The 16,987-nt window shown below is 69.5% G+C and overlaps 3 protein-coding genes across 4 annotated transcripts; all 3 read right to left on the bottom strand.

Moving 5' to 3' along the window:
- Window positions 1-111: 111 nt before the first annotated feature.
- NEU1 (neuraminidase 1) lies at window positions 112-2,566 on the bottom strand. Its single transcript, XM_049793020.1, has 4 exons — window positions 2,469-2,566; window positions 1,631-1,823; window positions 787-1,046; window positions 112-578 (listed from the first exon to the last, which is right to left on the bottom strand). The coding sequence occupies exons 1-4, from the start codon at window positions 2,544-2,546 to the stop codon at window positions 264-266; spliced, it is 846 nt and encodes a 281-aa protein (XP_049648977.1). The 5' UTR covers window positions 2,547-2,566; the 3' UTR covers window positions 112-263.
- Window positions 2,567-2,844: 278 nt separating this feature from the next.
- Window positions 2,845-4,764, bottom strand: STK19 (serine/threonine kinase 19). Of its 2 annotated transcripts, none has more exons than XM_049793046.1 (7): window positions 4,547-4,764; window positions 4,329-4,441; window positions 4,113-4,208; window positions 3,897-4,033; window positions 3,579-3,676; window positions 3,232-3,379; window positions 2,845-2,976 (listed from the first exon to the last, which is right to left on the bottom strand). In XM_049793046.1, exons 1-7 carry the CDS (start codon window positions 4,635-4,637, stop codon window positions 2,931-2,933), a joined length of 729 nt encoding a protein of 242 aa, XP_049649003.1. In that variant the 5' UTR covers window positions 4,638-4,764; the 3' UTR covers window positions 2,845-2,930. The 2 variants fall into 2 exon arrangements, with proteins under 2 accessions (XP_049649003.1, XP_049649002.1); XM_049793045.1 differs by having other exon boundaries at window positions 4,296-4,441; window positions 4,547-4,759.
- Window positions 4,765-5,287: 523 nt separating this feature from the next.
- Window positions 5,288-16,940, bottom strand: SKIC2 (SKI2 subunit of superkiller complex). Its single transcript, XM_049792782.1, is given in 30 exon segments — window positions 5,288-5,541; window positions 5,943-6,083; window positions 6,412-6,600; window positions 6,602-6,631; window positions 6,924-7,034; window positions 7,107-7,317; window positions 7,815-7,941; window positions 8,222-8,372; window positions 8,521-8,625; window positions 9,004-9,141; window positions 9,936-10,073; window positions 10,155-10,273; window positions 10,480-10,591; window positions 10,739-10,849; window positions 11,291-11,503; window positions 11,610-11,709; window positions 12,484-12,630; window positions 13,197-13,303; window positions 13,377-13,461; window positions 13,549-13,695; window positions 14,344-14,489; window positions 14,867-14,975; window positions 15,053-15,236; window positions 15,421-15,474; window positions 15,583-15,657; window positions 15,740-15,854; window positions 15,935-16,052; window positions 16,343-16,452; window positions 16,623-16,744; window positions 16,882-16,940. Coding segments are annotated over 30 exon segments (3,735 nt in total). The 5' UTR covers window positions 16,901-16,940; the 3' UTR covers window positions 5,288-5,340.
- Between the last annotated feature and the right edge of the window lie 47 nt (window positions 16,941-16,987).

The raw sequence follows: 16,987 nt of genomic DNA, 5'->3' as shown, positions 1-16,987 counted from the left end.
AACCCCCCACACCCCTGGGTCCCCCCCGACACCTGGTACCCCCCACACACACCCCTGGGTCCTCCCCGGATACCTGGATCGTTCCCCGCCCCGGCTGCCAGGGTGTCCTCCCCAGACCCCTGGGTCTCCAGAGAGACCCCCATTGCCCTGCCCCCCCAGATACTGGGGTCCCCCCCCATTCCCAGATGCCTGGGTCCCTTCGGGGGGGCTTCTGGACGTCTGGGTCCCCAGGGAGACCCCCCCGCCACAGCCCTGGACTTACCTCAAGTACCACTGTTCCCCCTCCACCCGCAGATACCAGGGTGCCCCCCCCATCCCCAGTCACCTGGGTCTCCAGGGAGAGACCCCCAGTGCCGCAGACCCCCCCACCCCTGGACGCCCGAGTTCCCCCCCACCTGGCACTCGTCGGGGGTGAAGTCGCGGGGGTGGCGGGGGGCTCCAAAGGGGATGGCGGGCAGAGCCCCCCCCCGCCGCCAGTGCTGCCCCCCATCGTCGCTCAGCAGCAGCAAGACCCCGTCCCGCTCCAGCGTCCCGTGGCCACAGAAAACCAGGCGCCCCCGCCCTGGCGCCCGCTGCTTCTGGGGAGGGGGAACGACACACACACACCTAGGATCCCCCCGGACCCCCAGGTCCTCACAGATCCATGCCCGCCAGCCTCCCCCCCCACCGCATTCCCAGGCGCTTGGGTCCCCCCACCCCTCTCTGAATGCCTGGCCGTGTCCCCCCCCAGACCTTTGGGTGACCCCCCCCTCGGGACACCTGCCCACCGCCCGACCCCCCCTATACCTGGATGCCGTAGCCGGGCCCGGGGGCGAAGACTTCATTACCGACGACCCCCGAGAGGTTTTGGGGGGGCCCCCAGGAGCGGCCGCCGTCGCGGCTGCGCAGGAGGTGGGTGCTGGGGGGGCCGCAGGCTTGGGGGGGGTGGGCGCAGCGGGCGAAGAGCAGCAGCACCTCCCCCCCCGCCACCGCCAGCGCCCCCAGGCTCAGCCCATCCCCCGCCGAGCCGTCGTCCGCTGCCACCCGTGTCGGGCCCCACGTCGCGCCTTGGGGGGGGGGGGGGGGGGGGGGGGGGGGGGGGAGGGGGGAGCACACGGTCAGACAATGCCCGGACCCCCTGACCCACCCCCAGCCCCCTACAAGGCTGCCACCCCCCCGGATCCCCCCCGAGAGCCCCAAGGCACCACCCAGGACCCCCAAACTCTCAGGACTCTCCCATGTCCAACAGGGGCCCCCCAGGAGCCCCCATGGACCCCCACAACCTCCCCCACAGACCCCCTGCGACCCCTCCCAGGAGCTCTCAGACCCCCCCAAAGCCCCCTCCAAGACCTCTCAGACCCCTCAGTGCTCTCCCAGATCCCCCCAAAGATCTTTCTGACCCCCCGCAAGAACCTCTCATTCCCCCAAGGCCCTCCCCGACCTCCCCAAAACACCCCAAAGATCTTTTGCCCTCCTGAACCTCTCGGATCTCTTAGTCCCCCCCCCCAATCCTCCTAGATTCCCCTAAAACACCCAAAAGATCTCTCCGACCCCCCTGGAACAACTCAACGCCCCCCAGACCCCCCCGCCGACACTCCCAGGATCCCCCAAACACCTCCCAGACCCCCCCCCCCCCAGGAAGCCCCCCCACCTCCGTCGGGAGAGTGGCGGCAGGCGATGACCTTGGCCCCCACATCAGCGGCCGAGCGCTTGCGCCCCTCGGCGCAGGCCAGCAGGGCCCCCCCGGGGGTGACGACCACCAGCGGCACCCGGAAGGTGTGGACCCCCCCGCGACCCTCCCCGCTCACCCACAGCAGCTGCTCCCGCACCACCCGCGGGCGCACCTGGGGGGGGACAGGGGGAAGACAGAGTCAGGGGGGCCGTTAATGGGGAGCAAAAGGGGGGGCTAAGGGGCACTGGGGGGCCCTGGAGGGCATAGGGGAGGCTTTAGGCATCACTGGAGGGGCTATAGAGGGTATTGGGAGGCTCAAGTGGGGGGCCAGGGGGCTTTGGAGGTGTTGGGGGGGCATTAGTGGGGAGCAAGAAAGGGGGCTAAGGGGCACTGGGGGGCCCTGGGGGGTAGAAGGGGACTTTGGGGTCATTGTGGGGCTACAGGGGGGCACTGAGGGCCTGGTGGGGGCACTGAGGGGCTCCAGGGGCTTGGGGGGAGTCGGGGGGGCATCAATGGGGGACAAGAGCGAGTGTTGGGGGCACTGGGGGATATTGGGGGGCACTGCAGGGGCTACGGGGGGGGCTCTGGGGGAACGTGGGGGCCATCGAGGGGGCCGGGCGGGTGAAGGGGGGACAAATGGGGAGGCAGGGGGCTCGGGGGGGGGGGGCATCGGTCGGGGGCAAAAGGGGGCGGTGGGGGCAACGGGGGACCCGGGGGGCCCTGTGGGGGGGGAATTTGGGGGACCCCGAGATGTGGGGGGTTGGGTGCGGGAGGGTCCTGCCCCCCCCCTTCCCCGAAGCCCCCCCCCCCCCGGTACCGTCTCGGGGGTCGCGGCCCAGCGGGCGGCGGCGCCGATCGCCAGGAGCAGCCCCGGGAGGAGCCGGCCCGGACCCATCGCGGCCCCTTTAAGGCGCCACCGTCACGTGCCACCGCCCGCCGCGCTGAGAGGGCGGGGCCAAGCCTTAAAGCGGCAACGCCCGGAAGGAGAGCGGCGGGGCCCACCAGCGAAAAACGGCGAATTTTGTGGTGGGGAGAGGGGGAAAAAAAACCCAAAAACACTTTTAATGCACTTTTTCGCTCCCACCACCCAGCCCGGCCCACCCCGGAAACCCCGGCCCGCAGGAGGGCGGGGCCACCCTCGGAGGGGGCGGGGCTGAGATGGCTCTCAGCCACACCCCTTTTGGAAGGGTGGGGTCCGCCTTGACCCCGCCGCCTCGCGGAAGACGTGGCCACACCCCCTTGGTCCACGAGGCCCCGTTGCATGCTGGGAAGCGTCTGGTCAGGGCTCGGCCAATCGCAGCATCGGCCCCGAGGTGGTGGGGACGCTGTGGGGGAGGGGAGGGGAGGGGTCAACGCCTGGCCCCGGGTCAGGGGTCATACAGGGGTCTGGGGGTCACAGAAGGGGCATACAGGGATCACCTGGGGTCACACGGGTGGGGGCAAACGTGGGTCAAGGCTCACCCAGTGTCGGGGGGGGGGCACCCACAGATCAGGTATCACCTCGGGGTCACACAGAGGGTCCCTGGGGGTCACACAGGGGTCAGGGGTCACACAGGGGTTAGGGTCGGGGGGGGGGGTACCTGCGCAGCAGCTGGGCCCCCAGCAGGTCGTGCAGGAGGTACCCGACCCCCAGGCGGGCGCCCGGGGGGGCCCTTCGCTGCCGCAGCTCCCGCAGAAGCACCTCCCGGTGCCGTGACCGGCGGACCACGCCCAGCAGTGCCTGGCGCCCTGCAGGGTCAGAAGTCGGGGGTCACCAAGGGTTTGAGGGGGACCCCCCCACTCTGCGAGCTGGGGACTCCTGTGGGAGGTCCCAAAGGGCAGGAGAGCCCATAGAGGGGCAGGGAGCAGGGCACGACCCACAGACTTGGGGGGCTCAGGGGGGCCTGGGGGTTTTGGGTCCCCGAGGGGGTCGGGGGTCCTCACGCACCACGGACGAAGGCCCGGACAAAGCGCCCGACCCCCGGCACCGCCAGCCACCAGCTCCCGGCGTCGCGCACGGTCAGCACCCCAGCGGCCACCAGCTGCCTGGGGAGGGGACACAGGGGAGATGCTGGGGGGCAGGATCCATGGTGGGGGTGGCAGGACCCACCCTGGGGGTCCCAGCTTGGCCCCACGCTGCCCCCGGCGGACCCCAACTCCCTGGGGGTCCCAAACCCTCCTCAGGGTCCTCTGCAGCCACCCCAGCCCCACCGTGGGGGCCCCGCCCCCCCAGACCACCATCCCCAGCCGCACGTCCCTCCCGTACGTGACGTCTCCGTCCTCGAAGCCCAGCGCCCGCATGCGGCTCTGCTCATAGCTGAGCTCGGGGCAGGCAGCCACAGCCGAATCCAGGAACCGCCGCACCAGCCCCGCCTGGGGGGTCCCCGCCACCGCTGCCAGCACCTGGAGGGGGGTGTGCAAGGGGGGGGTCATGGGGGGCCCCAAACCCCACCCCCCCCCTCAGCCCCCCCCCCCCCCCGACCTTCTCCTTGTAGGGCTCCACGAAGACAACCCCCAGCGTGTCAGCGCCCAGGCCCAGGTGGAGCAGCCGGATGCGTCCCTCGTCCCTCAGGTGGTTCTGTGGGGGTCGGAAGGGGAGGTCGGGGAGGGGGGTTCGGCGGCCCTGGGCGGGGGTGGGATCCCCCCGTGCCGGGTCGGGTCTCACCAGGTGCCGGTCCACGGCGGTGCGGTCGCTCACCAGGCTGTAGAGCTGATGGCGCAGGACCAGAGGGGGCAGCGCGTCCCCGAAGAGCCCCCGCGGGAAAAGCGCGGCCACGTCCCGCAGCGCCGCTTCCACCGACCCCGGGCTGCCTGCGGGGGGGGGGGGGGGGGAGGGCGGGGTGCTGTGGTACCCGAGTGGGGCCCCCCCAGGTCCGTGTGTGTGTCCCGCCCGCCTCCGTCCTCCGTCCCCGGTACCGTCGGGCCGCGGCTCCTCCGGCGGCGGCGGCTCCAGGCGGTGCCTCTTGGCCTCGAGGGTGTCGCAGAGGAGGCGGCGGCGGCGGCCCATGGGGCTGGGGGGGGCGGAGAGGGCCGAGCGCCCGACGGCGCTGCCCCACACCGGCCCCGGCGGGCCCCCGCTGATGACGTCGAGCCGCCCCTACCCCGGGCGAGCGGCGCCGCTTCCTCCTCTCCCTCCCTCCGGCGCGCTCTGATGACGCGCGAGCGTCACCGACGGAGGGCGGGGCGACGCCGGGCCGGGGTCGTGGCTGGAGGCTACGGGGCGGGGCTTCCCGAAAGGATCTGGCGCGCGCGGGCGGCCCGGGGCGGAGCCAAGCGGGAGGGGGAAACGGGCTGAACCATGTGCGTGGGGGACGGGCGGACTAAACCACGTGGGGCCAATGGGGGGGAGGAACCGGTTTAACCACGCGGGGCGATGCGGGGGAACGGACGGACGGACTAAACCACGTGGGGTGATGGAAAGGACTGAACCACGTGGAGTCAATGGGGGGTGGGGGTGGACGGAACCACATAGGGCCAACGGGGGGGGGGGGGGGATTGGGATGAACCAGGCAGGTGCAGTGATGGGGGGAACAGACTGAACAATGTGGAGCAACTGGGGGGACACACGGGCTGAACCATGTGGCCCCAAGGGGGCACTTAAGGGATGCTGGGGGGGCTGGGCTGAACCCCTCGGGTGACTCCAGAGGCCCCATGTGGCACTGGGGGGGTCGGCGAGACCGAAGGCTGGTGTGGGGGCACACATAAAGCCTTTATTGGGTGTAGAGGCTGGCGGCAAAGACGATGTCGCGCTTGATCATGTTGGAGGCGGCCTCCATCTTGGCGGCCAGCGCGGACTCCCCCACCAGCCGGGCGGCCTGGCGAACCTCCCGGCACATCTCCTCCAGCTGCTGGATGCAGCGAACGACGGCCCCCTCCTGCACTGCCGCCAGCCGGGCGATGTCCGCGAAGGGCTGCAGGGGGGGGACACGACACAGGGGAATGAGTGGGGGGACCCCCAGGACGGGACAGGGGGGACCATGGGGCTGGGGGAATGGGGGAACTGCGGGGAGCCCAGGGATGGGGAAGAGGGGGGAACAGTGGGGACAAGGGAATGGGGGGGACCACAGGGATGGGGTGGCAAGGGAACAGGGGAGAGTGGGGGGGGTCAGTGGGGATGGGGGGGGGGGGGGCTGGGGGGACGGGGAGGCAGTCATGGAGCCCCACAGCACAAGGGAGGACCAGGACACGGGGCAGGGGGGGTACATCAGGGGAGACGAAGGTCTCAGGGCTGAAGTTGGAGGGTCCCCAGGGAGGGTCCTGGGGGTGCTAGGGGGTCTCAGCGGGGGCCTGGGTGTGTTCCCGGGGGTCTCACCATGCCACGGGCCCACTCGTAGACGACCTCGACGAGGCTGAAGCTGAACTGTTCGACAAACTCCTCGACGCTCTGGCTGAGGCCGCACTCCTGCTGCAGCTGCCCCACGCGCTGCGCCACCGCCCGCACCTGCTCCATCCCCTGAGGGGGGCATAGGGGACCCCAAGTCAGGGACCCCCACCCCCTGAGAGACCCCAGTGTCTGGCACCCTCCACTCCACTCCACAGCTGCCCCCAAAACCCCAGGGACTCCAGCATCTGGGGGACCCCCACTCCACCACCCCCCTCACCCCAAGGGACCCCAGCCTCCAGGACCCCCCACTCCACCCCACAGCCCCAGGGACACCCACTGCCCCCCCCACCAAAGCAGACCTGCCCAGGGGGCTCCCCCCACAATGGGCAGACCATGCAGGAGAGCAGGACCCCCCCCCAAGCCCCCAGGACCCCGATACCTGGGGGAACCCCAGTACCTGATGGAGGGCGGGGGGCACATGGGGGGGGGCCTCCCCCCGCCCCTGGCAGACCATGCAGGAGAGCAGGGCGACGCTCTCCTCGGGGCGCAGGGGGGCCAGGACATTCCCCAGCAGCAGCTCGGTCAGCACCAGCTCGTGGGTGCTCAGCAGGGAGGCCAGGCGACCCCCCAGCGCCACCGCCCCCCCCCTCTGCCACGTACCCCAGCGCCCGCAGCACCTGGGGGGGACAGGAGAGGTTGGGGGGGGGGGGGCACGGGGGGATGCAGGGACACCCCATCCACGTGCCCCAGTGATCGCAGCACCTGGGGGGAGGATGTGGGGAAACGGGGGCCACCCTGTCCACGTACCCCAGTGATCACAGCACCTGGGGGGATGCAGAGGGGCATGTGGGGAGCCCCTGCCCACATGGCTCAGCTTTAGGGTGACCTGGGGACCCAGGGGGGTCCCAGAGGACACTGGGTGGAACACAAGGGGATGCCAGGGGGCACGGGGCGGGGGGGGGCACTCACGGCCACACGCTGGTGGTACTCGGGCAGCAGCAGCAGCGACTGGTCCGACAGCAGGAACTGGAGATGCTCCAACTGCTCCAGCAGCTCCTGGCGGGTGGCGAACTGGGTGTACTGGGGGGAGACAGAGGGGTGAGGGGGGGCCCCGAGCTCCCCCCCACACCTCCCCCGGACCCTGCCCAGTACCTGCTGGGGGAAGCGGGGGCTGTGGACGCACTGGAAGGAGCCCAGCGAGGCGGCCAGGGTCCGGGCACGGGTGGCCGCCTCCACGGCCTCGGGGTCCCGCAGCTGCAAGGTCCCCACCGGGTCGAGCAGGGGGAGCCCCCCCGGGGGCCCCCCCGCCAGCCGGGCCAGCTCCTGCACCGCTGCCCCCACCTCCATCCCAGGGGGCTCCGATCTGGGGGGGGATGGGGGTCGGGGGGGGAAACACCACAATGGGGGAAACACCAGGGACCCCTGAGGCCCCCCTAGCGACCCCAAAATGGGGGAGAATCCCCCCAGAGACACCAAAATGGGGGAGAACCCCCCTCCCCCAGGGATCCCAGCATCTACAGAACCCCCCACCCAGGGACCCCAACATTCACAGAACCCCTCCCAGCAAGCCCAAAGTGGGGGTAACCCCCTCCCTCAGGGAGCCAAAGACCCATAGAGACGCCCCCCAGGACCCCGAAACTGTGAAGAGATCCCCAAAGTACCCCAAAACCAGGAAGAACCCCCCCAAGGACCCCACACACTCTTGGAAACCCCTGGAAGACGCCCCCAAGGACCCCAAAATCAGGAACCCCCCCCCCCCCCCCAAGAGCACTCTCAGATCTCACACACACCCCTGGGGACCCCAAAACCCTCTTGGGGACCCCAAGTTCACCCCCCAACCCATCCCCATCCCCCCCACACCTGGGACGGGGGCCCTGGCGGGGGCGCAGCTCCTGCAGGAGCCTCTCAGGGTTCACCCGCAGGGTCTTGGCCGTGACCCCCGCGATGTCCCCGGGCTGCAGCTTCTCCAGCACATGGCCGCAGGCACCTGGGGGGGGACCCAGGTGTCTGGGGGGGGACGCCCAGGCATCCAGGGACCACCCCCCCCAAAACCCCGGGGAGACCCAGGCAACCAGGCCGCCCCAACCCCAAAGTACATGGGGTGCCCCATTTCTGAGAGGGACCCAGGCAGCTGGGGAACCCTCAACTCCTCCTGTGGGGATCCAGACATCCAGGACCCCCCCCACTTCCCCCAGGGGGGACCCCCAACCCCCCCAGAAGAGACCCAGCCATCCGGGGACACCCCCCCAGCCCCAGGGGGTGCAGACCCTCGGGCACAAAGAGCCTGGTGAGCAGCAGGTCCTCGGGGTAGGGGACATCGGGGACTTTGGGGAGGTCCACCGCCGGCCCCCCCTGCTCAGGGGGCTTCTCGCACAGCACCAGCGTGGTAAAGGTGCGGCTGGACCCCTCTGAGGACACCTGGGGGGGGACAAAGGGTGAGGGGGGATCCCAGGGCATGAGGGGACCCCCATGGGGGGTCCTTGTGTTGGGGAGAAGAAGATATGGGGGTGGGGGGGATGTGGGGGGACGAGGTGGGGATGTTCGGGGATGGGGAGGTTGAGGGTACCTGGAGAATGAGGCCGAGCGCGTTGCGGTGTTTGGGGGTGCAGACCACCACCACCCGGCCGGGCGCCAGCGCCCGCAGTCCCGCCACCGACTCTGCCAGGCGCCGCTGCCAGGACCCCCCAGTCAGATGGGGACCCCCGGGACCCCTTGCTCCCCCAACATCATCCCAGGGGCACCCAGAGACCCCCCCCCAGACCCCCAGCACCATGGAGGTGACACCCAGGGACCCCCAGTCATTAGATAGAGACCCCCAGTATGCCCAGGACTCCCTCCAGTGTGTCCCCCAGTTTGCCCAAGACCCCCCAGTATCCCTAGGGGACCCCCGGGACCCCCAAATGGGGTCCCCACCACCCTGGTGCCACCCCGATGTGGTGAAGCCTCCCCCCAGGGTCCCTGTTCTCATCCCGTTCCCCCTCCCCGGGGTCCCCGTCCCATCCCCCCAACCCAGGGTCCCCGTCCCCCCTCCCCAGGGTCCCCATCCCACCTGGAGCAGGGCGCGGGCCTGGCGCAGCCCCTGCACGGCGCGGTGGTAGGGGGCCAGGTCAGCCATGGCCCCCTCAGCCTCCGGCTCCCCCAGCGCTGCCAGCTCCCGCTGCAGCTCCGCCACACGCCGCTCCTGCGCCTGGGGGGGCACAGGGTCAGGGAGGGCACCGGGTCCCCCAGTTCCTGTACTGGGGTCTCCCCATATCCCCCTGTCCATTACTGGGGTGTCCCAGTGTCCCCTGGTTCCTCTACTGGGGTGTCACAAGGTACACGGAGGTGTTTCTGCACACTGGGGTGTCCCCAGTGTCCCCCAGTTCCCGTACTAGGCTGTCCCAGTGTCCCCCAGTTCCCACATCTGTGTGTCCCCATGTGCCCAGCATCCCCCAAACCTTGTTCTAGAGTGCCCCAGTGTCCCCCAGTTCCCATATTGGGGTGCCACAGGGCACACAGATGTGTCCTTGCACACTGGGGTGTCGCCAGTGTCCCCCGGTTCCCATACTGGGGTGTCCCAGTGTCCCCCAGTTCCCGCACCTGGGTGTCCCCATGTCCCCAGCATCCCCCAAACCTTGTTCTAGGGTGTCCCAGTGTCTCCCAGTCCCCACGTTGAGGCGTCACGGAGCACACGAACATGTCCCTGCACACTGGGGTGTACCCAGTATCCACCAGTTCCCGTACTGGGGTCTCTCAGTGTCTCCCAGTTCCTGTACTGGGCCACCACCTGGGTGTCCCTGCACACTGGGGGTGTCCCCGGTGTCCTCCAGTTCCTGCACTCGGGTGTCCCCATGTCCCCCAAACCTTGTTCTAGGGTGTCTCAGTGTCCCCTAGTCCCCATACTGGGGTGTCCCAGCGTCTCCCAGTTCTCATACTAGCCCACCCCCTGGGTGTCCCCTACATACTGGGGTGTCCCCATGTCCCCCCACCGTGTCCCCGTACCGGGGCATCGCGCCGCAGGGGGAACTCAGAGAAGCTTCGCCGCATCATGTCCTCGACACGCAGCGCCTGGGCCCGCAGCAGGTTGAGGATCATGGAGTAGGTCAGGCGGAACTGGGACTGCAGGCGCGTTGGGCGGCCCTGGGGGGGGACACAGCGAGGGGAGGGTCACGGCGGGGGACACGTTGCGGACACGGGGTGGGGGGACGCACAGGGACTCACCAGCATCACGCGGTGCAGGTCGGCCATCTCGGGCACGGGCCCCTTGCAGAGGATGATGACGGTGCCGGTGGAATCCAACCCCCGCCGCCCCGCACGCCCTGACATCTGCACGTACTCCCCTGGGGGGAGAAGGCGGGGGGGCCCTGAGACCCACAGCCTGCCCCACAGCCGCCCCACGGCACCTACCCTGCCCCACAACACCCACATCTGCACATACGCCCCTGGGCACACATGTAGGAGGCTGCCACAGGACGGGTACTGAGACCCCAAATGCTGCCCCGCGGTGCCCCACAGCCCCACAGCTGCCCCACAGCCACCCCCTTACCGGGCAGGAGATCACGGAAGTTGTTGCCGTCGTGTTTACGGATGGAGTCAAAGACAACGGTGCGGGCCGGCATGTTCACCCCCATGGCGAAGGTCTCGGTGGCGAAGAGCACCTGGGGGGCCGAGGGGAGATGTGGGGGGCCGGGGGGCCATCATGGGGCAGGGGAGCCCCACGTGTGGACGCAGGACCTCTCACCCAGCCCCACAGCGAGCCCCTCCCCAAGTGGCCGCCCCAGCCCCACGGCTGCCCCACAGCGTACCTTGACCAGCCCCTGGCTGAAAAGCATCTCCACCACCTCCTTGAGCAGGGGCAGCACCCCGCCGTGGTGCACCCCGATGCCGCGCTGCAGCAGCTCCGCCATGCGCAGCACCTGGGGGGGCGGACGACACGTCCCTTCAAGCCCCCACAGAGCACCCCCTGGCACTTCAGGCTTCCCCTGAAGCCCCCCACACCCCTTCTACCCCCACACAGAGCCCTCCAGATCCCTTCCGGCCCCCCATAGCACTCCCCACAACCCCTTAAACCCTTCTAGAACCCTCCATCCCTTCCAGCCCCCCCCAGACCCTTCCCAGCCCCCCATAGTGTTCCCCACATCACCTTGAACCTTTCTAGAACCCCCCACATTCCTTCCAGCCTCTCCCCCAGGCCCCCCTCGGATCCCTCCCAGCCCCCCATAGCACTCCCCACACCCCCTTAAACCCTTCTAGAACCGCCCCCATCCCTTCCAGCCCCCCCCAGAAACCCCACATCCCTTCGGCTCCCCTCAGAGCCCCCCCTACAGCCCCTCAACCCCCCGCTCCGCCCCTCCCACCTGCGGCAGCTGGCGGTCGGAGCCGCGCAGGCGGGCGATGCAGCGCTGGAAGAAGAGCCGGATCCGACCCTTCTCGGCGCTGGAGACCAGGTCGAGGGAGCCCAGCGTGTCAGCGTGCTCGTCGCACCGGCTGCGGGAGAAGGTGAAGGCAACGACCGGCAACTGCTCCCGCTCCCGCAGCAGCCCCAGCAATGCCAGCCAGACCCCCCGGTCCTGGGGAGGGGGTGCAATGGGGTGAGGGGTGTTGCAATGGGGTAGGGGGGGGCCCACTGCAGGACCCCCCAGCCTGTCCCAAAGCCCCTCAAACACCCCCCCCAACCTGCCCAGAGCCGGAGCCCCCCATGGTAGGCTGCTTGGCTCCGAAGGTCTGCGCGTGTTTGCTGGTTCGTTCCTTCTTGGCCTCCACGGCCGCGTAGTACCTGGGGGGCAAATGTGGGGCTGGTGGATGGGGGAGCAGTTGGGGGGCCGGGGAGACCCACATTCCCCCTGGGGAGGGAGGAGCACCAGGGCGGCAGCTGGGACGGGCAGAAGCAGCTCTGGATCATGTGGGGCCACGCCAGGGTCTCCGTGGGGCCAGCCATGGGGCAGGACCTCCCTGGCATTGAGCGGGACCACCCCAGGATTCTGGGGCTGGCCATGGGGCAGGGCCCGATCGGGGCTGCGTAGGACCACCCCAGAACCTCTGTGGGGCTGGTTAACGGAGCTGGCTACGGGGCAAAGTGTGCCTCGGGCTGTAGGGACCTTTCTATTGGGCTGGCTATAGGGCAGGACCGCCCCAGGACCATTACAGGGCCAAACGTGGGGCAGAACCCTCTCAGGCCTATATCGACTCCTCCTATGGGACTGGCCGTGGGGCAGAGCCAGCTCAGGGCTGGGCAGCACCACCCCAGGGCTGCCATGGGGCCAGGCATGGGGCAAAACTCTCTCAGACCCATATATGATTCTCCTATGGGGCTCGTTATGGGGTAAGGTGTGCCTAAGGCTGTATATGACCCTTTTACGGGGCTAGCTGTGGGGCAAGGTGTGCCTAAGGCTGTATAGGACCTTTCTATGGAGGTGGCTGTGGGGCCGGCCATGGGGCAGGGCCTGCTCAAGCCTGTGTGAGACCCCCACAGGGCCTCTGCAGAGGCAGCAGCAAGGTACTGGTGGGTGGGGGCGGCGACAGGGCAGCCGTGGGTCGCCATGGGGCTCACCCCTGGGTGCTGAAGTTGCCGCGGGCGTCAAGGAGAAGGAAGAGCTGGTGGCGGGTGCGGGTGCTGTTCCCGGTGTAGAGAAAATGCTCCAGAGGCACCGGGCGCCGCCGCGTGCTGATCACCCGCAGGCGCCGGCGCTTGGTGCGGCTGCGGGACGGGACAGAATCAGGCAAAACAGGGCTGTGAGGGGTCCCCGCGCCCCCCCCATGTGCCCCACACGCCCCTCAGCCCCGTGATGCCCCCAGATCCCCCTGTCATTGCCCCACATTGTTATCCCCCCCTAGAGCAGCCCCCTAACCAGCTCATGGCCCCGAACACCCCCCAGCCCCCCAACATCCCCTCCAAGCCCAGCAGGCCCCACACACCCCCTCCGGCCCCCCGTGCCCAACCCAGGGACCCCCAGCATCCCCCCAGGCCCCCCCATTGCTGTTATGCCCCCTCCCACAGAGCTGCACCCCAACAAGCTCATGGCCCCCCAGACCCCCAATAACCCTCATAGGGACCCCCAGCCACCTTCAGACACCCCATAGCCTCCTAGGCTCACGCCCAGAACCCCCCCAGGCCCCTCTCAGCCCTCCCCCAGACACCCCACAGCCCCCCATGTCCCCCCCAAGAACCCCCAGCACCCCCCAGTCCCTCCCCAAACACCCCATAGCCCCCCACACCCACCCCAAGGACCCCTAGCAACCCCCCAGAGCAACCCCCCAACCTACCCGACCCACTGGGCGAACTCGAGGGCGTTGGGGATGGTGGCACTGAGCAAGATGAGCTTGACGTGCTCGGGCAGCATGATCAGCACCTCCTCCCACACCACGCCGCGCTGGGGGGGGAGGTCCAGGGGGTCAGGGGGCCCCCCTGAAACCACCCCCAAACTTTTCCAGATCCCACCTCACCTCAGCATCATTGATGTAATGCACCTCATCGAAAATGACCCACTCCAGCTCCCGGATGACATCGGAACCGTTGTAGAGCATCGATCTGGGGCGGGGGGGAGGGCTGGGTGTGAAATTTGGGGTGCCAGGGCCCCCCCAGCCTCCCTCAGGCCCCCCTCCCCCCAGGGCTCACCGCAGGATCTCGGTGGTCATGATGAGGCAGGAGGCCTCGGGGCGCAGCTGCACATCCCCCGTCAGCAGACCCACGTCCCCAAATGTCATCTTGAAATCCCGGAACTTCTGGTTGGAGAGTGCCTTGATGGGGGAGGTGTAGATGGTCCTGAAGGGCACCGGGGGGGAGGGTCAGACCCCCCATGACGTCCCATGGGGAGGGAGGGGGGCACTGGGAACTGGGGGAGGGCCAGGAAGGAGCACAGGAGTGCTGAGAGATTTGGGGTTCAGAGAGGATTTGGGGAGGTTTGGGGGGGGCCAGAGAGGATCTGGGGACCCCCGGGGGGGTTGAGGCCCCACAGTGAGATTTTGGTGGGGGGGGCCATAAGAAGATCAGGGTGGGCCCAGACAGGATTTGGGGAACCCCAGAGAGATTTGGGAGAGCCAGAGACAGGAGTCAGTAGAAATGAAATGAGCCCAGGGTGGATGCAGATGGGTCAGGGGAGTGCTGGGGAAGTTTTGGGACCCCCTGGGAAGGTTTGGGGGTTCCAGGGAAGATTTGGGGACACCCAGGAGTGGCTTTGGGGACATTTTGGAGGGACCCTGAGGCCAGAGGAGCCCAACGGGGTCTTAGGGCACTTCAGGGCCTCCTGAAGGCTGCAGGGAGAGGTTTTGGGGGACATCAGAACGCAGCAAGGCATCTTGCAGACCTCGGGCTGACACTGAGAGGGGACTGAAGAGAGTAGAAGGCCCCAGGGCGGTGTTGGGGCCCTTCGGGGGGGCACCAGTCCCCCCCCTGAAGCTGTCGGGGACCCACCGGGTCATGTGGCGCTGGGCCAGGGCGATGGCGTACTCAGCCACGGCGGTTTTGCCGGCCGAGGTGTGGGCGGCCACCAGCAGCGAGTGGCCCTGCTCCAGGCACAGCACAGCCTGCTGCTGGAAGGGGTCGGGCACAAAGGGCCACTGGGGGGGGGGGGGGGGGGCACTGTCAGTGGGGTGGGGGGGCAGCACTGCCCCAACCCCCGCCTGAGGATCCCCACACCCTCCCCAGGGCTCCCTGTCACCCCAATGCTCCCCCCCAATGCCTCCACATTCCTCAACCCTGGCCCCCCCCAGCCCCCAGTGCCCCCTCCCCAGACTTAACCCCCCCCCCCCAGCACCCCAACAGCCCCCAAAATCCTGCGGGGGCTCTTCTGCTGCCCCCCCAGCAAGGCTCAGGGACCCCCAGAACTCCTCCCACCCGTCCAGACCTCCCCCCTCCATGTCCGAAAGACCCCCCAGGACCCCCCCAATGTCCCAAACCCCCCCAATATCCCAAAGCCCCCCCAAGGCCCCCCGACCTTGAAAGCGGGGTCAGGGATGCGCTGGTCAAAGTCCTCCACAGGGGTGCTGGCGTCGATGGGGATGGCCCACTGCTCCTCTGGGGGCTCCGGGGGGGGGGGCGGGGGGCTCCACCGCCTCCTGGGGGGGAGCAGTAAGTGATGAGGGAGCACAAGGACCCCCCCCCGCCTCATTCCCTCCCCCACCCAGCACCCACCTTCAGCAGCACCTCCTCCAGGCTGTCGGCATGGCGCAGGGCAGGTGGGGGGCTGCCCCCCGCTGGGGGCTGGGTGTCCCCTGAGCCTCCCTCGGCCTCGTCCCCCCCCAGGTCGAACGTGTCGAGGGTCTCCAAGAGGCTGGAGAGGGACAGAGGCCCCCCCACCCTTGCCGCTGGGCAGGGAGTGAGATGGGGGGCCCTGCATCCACGGGGGCTCTGCCCCCCCCCAGGCAAAACTACCCCCCCAGAGGTAAAGCTGCCCCCCCCCCCCCCCAGTGGGTGAAAGCACCCCTTCCCCCTCTGGGAACCCCCCCCCAAATTATGAGGGTCCACCCACCCACCCCAGCACTGCTCTACCTGGGGGTTTGTAGTCAACACCACGTTTCAGCCCGGGGGGAGTCACCAACAGGTCTGGGGGGGGGTAAAGGGACTAAATTAGTGTGGGCGCACCTCAAAAGGGGGTGGGAAACACCCTTAAAACGGGGGACACCCCAAACTGGGTGGGGGGAGGGCTCCTACCAGTCTCAAAATCGACATCTTCCTCCTCATCCCCGTGGGTGCGGATCTGCTCCAAGCTGGGCTCGTCCAGACCCCCTGGGGGGGCACGGGGGGGGGGGGGTTGGGGGGGCCCCAGAGGATTTGCAGAGGTCCCAGAGGGATTTGGGGGGGGCTTTACCTGGCCAGAAGGGGAAGTTGGTGGCATTGCCCCGCAGGCTCTGCCCAGGGGGGCCGGGGGCCCGGCGCAGCGACAACGAGTTCTTGGCTGAGAGCCCCACGTCAGGCAGCAGCTCCTGAGGGGGGGGGGGGGGGGGCATGGTAAGGACCCCAGCGTCCGGGTGCCGCCCCCACCCTCCCCACCTGCCCCCCCCACCTCAGTGAAGCCCCTCAGGGCGCCGCTGTGGGGGTCCCGCTCGGCCCGCAGCCCTCCGGCCACTGGGGTGGGCTCCAGCGCAAAGAGGGCCCGGGGCTCCGGTGCCCGCTGCCAGCACCTGGAGGGGGGGTGGGGGGCAAAATAATGAGGGGGGGGATCAGGGACCCCCCCAAACCCACCCCATCACCCACCCACAGCCCAGGCACCCTCCCCCAGCTGTAACCCCCCCACACTGCCCCCCCCAAAACCCTGTGACCCTCCCCACAACCCACAGACACCCCCCCCAGCCTCAACCAGCCCCCCCTAAAAGATCCTCCCCACTGCTTCAGGGTGTCTCCCTCGAGCCAAGGGACCCCCTGCCTTCAAGCAGCACTCCCAAACCCACCCTGAGACATCCCCCCCCAATACCTGCGGGCCCGCTCATGCTGGTGTGGGGGCAGCCACTCGGGGGTCCCCAAAAACCGCTGCTCCAGCTCCGACACCAGGGGGAGGGTGAAGGGGGGCAGACCCTGGGGCAGCTGAAGGGATGGGGGGGAGTTGGGGTGCACGGGGGTGCGTGGGTGTCCCCCCCAACGGCCACCGGGGGTGCCGGGGGGGCACCGTAGGGGGGGGGCCTTCAACCAAAGGGAGGGCGTAGGGGGGGGGGGGGCGGCATGGAATCGGGATGCGGGGGGGGGGGGTCACTCACTGTGGACCGCGGCGGGGGGGCTTCCCCCGGCCCCGGGGGTCCCGTCAGTAGCTCGAAGCGGCCGGCGCAGCCCAGCTCCAGCAGCGCCAGCGGCAGCTCCAGAGGCCCGCGGGGGGGCAGCGCTGGGGGAGGAGGGCGGGGGGTCAGGGACACCCCAGAACCCCCCACCAGCCCTGACCCCCCCCAGAGCCCCGTATCTGCCTCAGTCCCCCGTCCCAAGCTCCCCCATGACCCTCCCCCCGAGTCCCCCCCGCCCCACCGATCCGCTCCAGCTCCATCCCGGCCAGCGGGCCGCAGCGGCGGGAGCGCTTCCGGGTCACGGGGCCACCGCCTTCAGCGCCGGGCGGAAGTGATGCTGGCAGCCG

This window comes from Accipiter gentilis, chromosome 36 (genome assembly GCF_929443795.1).
Source record: "Accipiter gentilis chromosome 36, bAccGen1.1, whole genome shotgun sequence".
NCBI classification, from domain to species: domain Eukaryota; kingdom Metazoa; phylum Chordata; class Aves; order Accipitriformes; family Accipitridae; genus Astur; species Astur gentilis.
Note: the sequence above shows the minus strand (reverse complement) of the source record. Positions and strands in the feature narration are given on the sequence as shown.